Raw genomic sequence first — 5,000 nt, forward strand, 5'->3', positions numbered from 1 at the left:
CCTTCTCATCTTCTCTCCTCCTCTCCTCTCCTCTTCTCTCCTCCCCTCTCATCTTCTCTCCTCCTCTCCTCTCCTCTTCTCTCCTTCTCTCCTTATCTCTCCTCCTCTCTTCTCTCCTCTTCTCTCCTCCTCTCCTCTTCTCTCCTCCTCTCTCCTCTCCTCTTCTCTCCTCCTCTCTCCTCTCCTCTTCTCTCCTCCTCTCTCCTCTCTCCTCTTCACTCCTCCTCTCTCCTCTCTCCTCTTCTCTCCTCCTCTCTCCTCTCCTCTTCTCTCCTCTTCTCTCCTCCTCTCTCCTCCTCTCTCCTCTCTCCTCTCCTCTTCTCTCCTCCTCTCTCCTCTCCTCTTCTCTCCTCCTCTCTCCTCTCCTCTTCTCTCCTCCTCTCTCCTCTCCTCTTCTCTCCTCCTCTCTCCTCTCCTCTTCTCTCCTCCTCTCTCCTCTCCTCTTCTCTCCTCCTCTCTCCTCTCCTCTTCTCTCCTCCTCTCTCTTCTCCTCTTCTCTGCTCCTCTCTCCTCTCCTCTTCTCTCCTCCTCTCTCCTCCTATCTCCTCCTATCTCCTCCTATCTCCTCCTCTCCTCTTCTCTCCCCCTCTCCTCTCCTCTTCTCTCCTCCTCTCCTTTTCTCTCTTCCTCTCTCCTCTCCTCTCCTCTCCTCTCCTCTCCTCTCCTCTCCTCTCCTCTCCTCTCCTCTCCCCTCCTCTCCTTTACTCCTCTCCTCTTCTCTCCTCCTCTCCCTTTCTCTCCTCCTCTCCTCTTCTCTCCTCCTTTCCTCTCCTCTTCTCTCCTCCTCTCCTCTCCTCTCCTCTCCTCTTCTCTCCTCCTCTCCTCTTCTCTTCTCTTCTCTCCTCCTCTCCTCTTCTCTTCTCTCCTCCTCTCCTCTTCTCTTCTCTCCTCCTCTCCTCTCCTCTTCTCTCCTCCTCTCCTCTTCTCTCCTCCTCTTCTCTTCTTACCTTCTCTCATCTCCTCTGGTCTCCTCTCATCCTCTCCCCTCCCCTCCTCTCTTTTCTCTCTCCTCTTTCTCCTCTCTCTCCTCCTCCCCTCTTCCCCCCTCCCCCCCTCCCCTCTCCTCCTCTCCTCTCCTCTCCTCTCCTCTCCTCTCCTCTCCTCTGCTCTCGCTCCTCTCTCTCATCTCTCTCATCTCTCTCTCCTCTCTCTCTCATCTCTCTCTCCTCTCTCTCTCCTCTCTCTCTACTCTCTCTCTCCTCTCTCTCTCCTCTCTCACTCTCACTCTCACTCTCACTCTCACTCTCACTCTCACTCTCACTCTCCTCTCTCACCTCCTCCCCTCTCCCCCCCCCTCCCCTCCCCTTCCCTCCTCTTCTCTCTCATCTCTCTCTCTCTCATCTCTCAATCTCTCAATCTCTCAATCTCTCATCTCTCATCTCTCATCTCTCATCTCTCATCTTTCTTTCTTTCTCTCTCTCTCTCTCTCTCTCTCTCTCTCTCTCTCTCTCTCTCTCTCTCTCTCTCTCTCTCTCTCTCTCTCTTTCTTTCTCTCTCTCTCTTTCTTTCTTTCTTTCTTTCTTTCTTTCTTTCTTTCTTTCTTTCTCTCTCTCTCTCTCTCTCTCTCTCTCTCTCTCTCTCTCTCTCTCTCTCTCTCTCTCTCTCTCTCTCTCTCTCTCTCTCTCTCTCTCTCTCTCTCTCTTTCTCTCTCTGGGAGAGAGAGGGGAAGAGGGGGGGAGAGGCAGAGAGTGAGGGAAAGAGACAGAGACAGACAGACAGAGAAGGAAAGAGACACTCACACCACACACACTCACATTTAATTATTTATTGATTTTTTTTTTTTTCTATACATATATTTCATAACTGCAACATTTTGAAGCTATACCATACACACACACACACACACCATACACACACACACACATACCATACAGACACACACACACACATTTAATTATTTGTTTACTTTTTCTATACATACATTTCATAATTGTGACATTTTGAAGCTAATATTTTCCTTCCAATACTGATGATAATTAGTTCATACAAAAATTAAAGAAAGAGAATTGAATATTTTCAACAGAATTAATACATAATCTGCACGTCTTGCTGCTTATTGGGTTTGGTCAATAGGAAGATTAGTTATTCATGAATTCACTGTTATCTCATTCATGTTTAGATCTGTTTGAACTGCCTTTCTATGTCAGTTAATTGTAAATGACCTGTTTTTAATTTTGATATTTCCAGGAAGAATCTACGTGTTATATTAGTCCATAATGCTCATGCTCAAGATTCTCTCAAACTTTGTGCTCACCAGACTGCCTTGTTCACGGATGTTACACAAGAGCTTCCACAACGAGTCACTAAACCAAGGGTAGGTACAAGCAACAACGGTCCTTTCTGATGTTTCTAGTATGAAATATTTGAGCTTCCTGTATTAACACAAATATTTAGTCTCATATTTGTATTTGTATTTTTGCAGTCAACGAATTTGCGTCGTGAAATTATAATTAAAAACATACCAGAGAATATGGATGACAATGCCATTCGTCGCCGCCTGACAATGCTGTCGGCTAATTGTGGAGGCAAAGTGGGCAGGGTTCGACCCCATGGAGTTCCTATCTATTTCCAAACACCTGAGCTGGCAGCAAGGTAAAGGCATATTAAATTTTGTTTTGTAATAAATTTTACTTCCTGTCCCTTTCACTATTTAATATACTTATACACTCCCTTTGCAAGCTCAGCAATCATTAGAAGACCTATGCAACATCACATCCTGCGCTGATGACATTCTCATCCTGGTCTTTGATAAAGGGGAATATGTTCTTCAGAGGTTCAGGAAAAAGTGTGCTTCTCTTAGACTCGTATCAACCCTATGAAGACCAATCATAATTCCAGATCTTGTGTACTTCTGTACATTCCAAGAATAGATGGACAAGTTATTGCTAAGATGGACACCTTTAACCCAATGTCTGCGGGTTATGTATTGTCCCCTTTAGATTTTTGTGAGTTTTGTTCCACATGTGCTCAGCCACCAAGGAGTCTGTCAGTTGGACCTAGTGACTGTGCCTGATTTCCACATTCCTTGAATTTGTGGGAGAATGTGTTTTTCGTTCCAATACTATTAATATTGACATTGATATTATGATTATTTAATTGTTATTAAAATATTAACATTAAAGACAATAAAACAGTAGGTGAGATAGGTAAGACTAATAGCTGACACCGGGGTGTCTAAGCACTTATAGAATCATCTATTGGTAAAGACAGCAGATAAACTTTTATTATAGTGGACGTAGCATTGTAGTGTACCCACCTGCGCTAACTAGGTTAAATATCTTGGTGTTATGGTTATTGCTTCCCACCTCATGTCCTGCACTTCTTGCCTCACCCATGAAATTGTTCAAACCATCAGGGAACATTGCTTGGAGCATTTGAGACCTTTACAGTGCATTAGTAGTAGACACAGGTATCGCCTTAAATGTCCTAAAGTTGATGTATATTACCCTTCTTAGGACCCTAATAGGCTATCTAAGCCTGGTTCTTAGTATGTTGTCACAAACACCTTGAAGTATTACAGAACAAGACCATGAGATTAATTTTGGGCTACCCAATGACTTCTAAAGATCTTGTCATGAGGAAACAGCTAGACCTCCCTTCAATTCACAGTTCTATTACCCCAAGTTAACACCATACTCGGCAGCAGACTTCTGCAGATTCAAACCAGTCCACAAATTTCCCTTGCATTGTCAAATAAGATTAATTATAGAGCTAGGCTTGCTTGATGGCCCCAATACTCCAGTGTGATACAATCCAACCTAGAATGGAAGGCCTAAACTACGCAAACTATGCTCTGCTTCAGTGAAACATTGATGCTACTAACATCCCAAAGTAACACTTACTGCATCATGGCATAGATCTCATGTATATGTTTATATTGACAAATTAACAGGACCTAAATCCATGACATCAGTAACAGAACTAAAAGGCCATTACCTGAAATATATAGATTAAATTCTCTTATGGTACCCTCCCACTTGCAATCTGCTGTGATAGCTCTACTAACCCTCATGGAGCAGCAGGGATTGGTGTACTAATTCCTTATAGTTCTCTTAAAGAATGTATGCAAATATCCATCTGGGCAAACAACTGATGTTCAGTCAGTAGCCATATACCATGCCATTAAAAAAGATAGTGAACAACAGTGACACTTAGCTGTCTCTTCTGACAGCTAGGTACACTCACTACATTTAGTCCAGAAAGCATGGTAACTAGAAATATTCTTTACCAAATTTCTAGACTATCAGAGCAGGGTATACAAATGTCACTATACTGGATACCCTTTCTCTTTCTTCCTCCTCCCCCCCCCCCTCTCTCTCTCTCTCTCTCTCTCTCTCTCTCTCTCTCTCTCTCTCTCTCTCTCTCTCTCTCTCTCTCTCTCTCTCTCTCTCTCTCTCTCTCTCTCTCCCTCTCTCTCCCTCTCTCTCTCCCTCTCTCTCTCCCTCTCTCTCTCTCTCTCTCTCTCTCTCTCTCTCTCTCTCTCTCTCTCTCTCTCTCCCTCTCTCTCTCTCTCTCGCTCCCTCTCTCTCTCGCTCTCTCTCTCTCTCTCTCTCTCTCTCTCTCTCTCTCTCTCTCTCTCTCTCTCTCTCTCTCTCTCTCTCTCTCTCTCTCTCTCTCTCTCTCTCTCTCTCTCTCTCTCTCTCTCTCTCTCTCTCTCTCTCTCTCTCTCTCTCTCTCCCTCTCTCTCCCCCCCCTCCCTCCCTCCCTCCCTCCCTCCCTCCCTCCCTCCCTCCCTCCCTCCCTCCCTCCCTCCCTCCCTCCCTCCCTCCCTCTCCCCTCTCCCTCCCACTCCCCTCTCCCATCTCCCTCCCACTCCCTCCATCTTCCCTCTCCCTCCCTCTCCCTCTCTCTCCCTCTCTCTCCTCTCCGTCCCTCTCCCTCTCTCTCCTCTCCCTCTCCCTCTCTCTGCTCTCCCTCTCTCTCCTCTCCCTCTCTCTCCTCTCCCTCTCTCTCCCTCTCTCTCCCTCTCCCTCTCTCTCCCTCTCTCTCCTCTCTCTCCT

The 5,000-nt window shown here is 45.8% G+C and overlaps 1 protein-coding gene across 5 annotated transcripts in view; it reads left to right on the forward strand.

Moving 5' to 3' along the window:
- Positions 1–5,000, forward strand: part of LOC125028889 (meiosis regulator and mRNA stability factor 1-like) — a 41,262-nt gene that overhangs the window by 14,365 nt on the left and 21,897 nt on the right. For all 5 annotated transcript variants that reach the window (XM_047618481.1, XM_047618482.1, XM_047618479.1 and 2 more), the window contains exons 6-7: positions 2,188–2,314; positions 2,423–2,592. In XM_047618481.1, coding sequence (XP_047474437.1) covers positions 2,188–2,314; positions 2,423–2,592 — 297 coding nt within the window. The remainder of the gene's footprint in view (positions 1–2,187; positions 2,315–2,422; positions 2,593–5,000) is intronic.

This window comes from Penaeus chinensis, chromosome 9, assembly GCF_019202785.1.
Source record: "Penaeus chinensis breed Huanghai No. 1 chromosome 9, ASM1920278v2, whole genome shotgun sequence".
Lineage (NCBI taxonomy): Eukaryota > Metazoa > Arthropoda > Malacostraca > Decapoda > Penaeidae > Penaeus > Penaeus chinensis.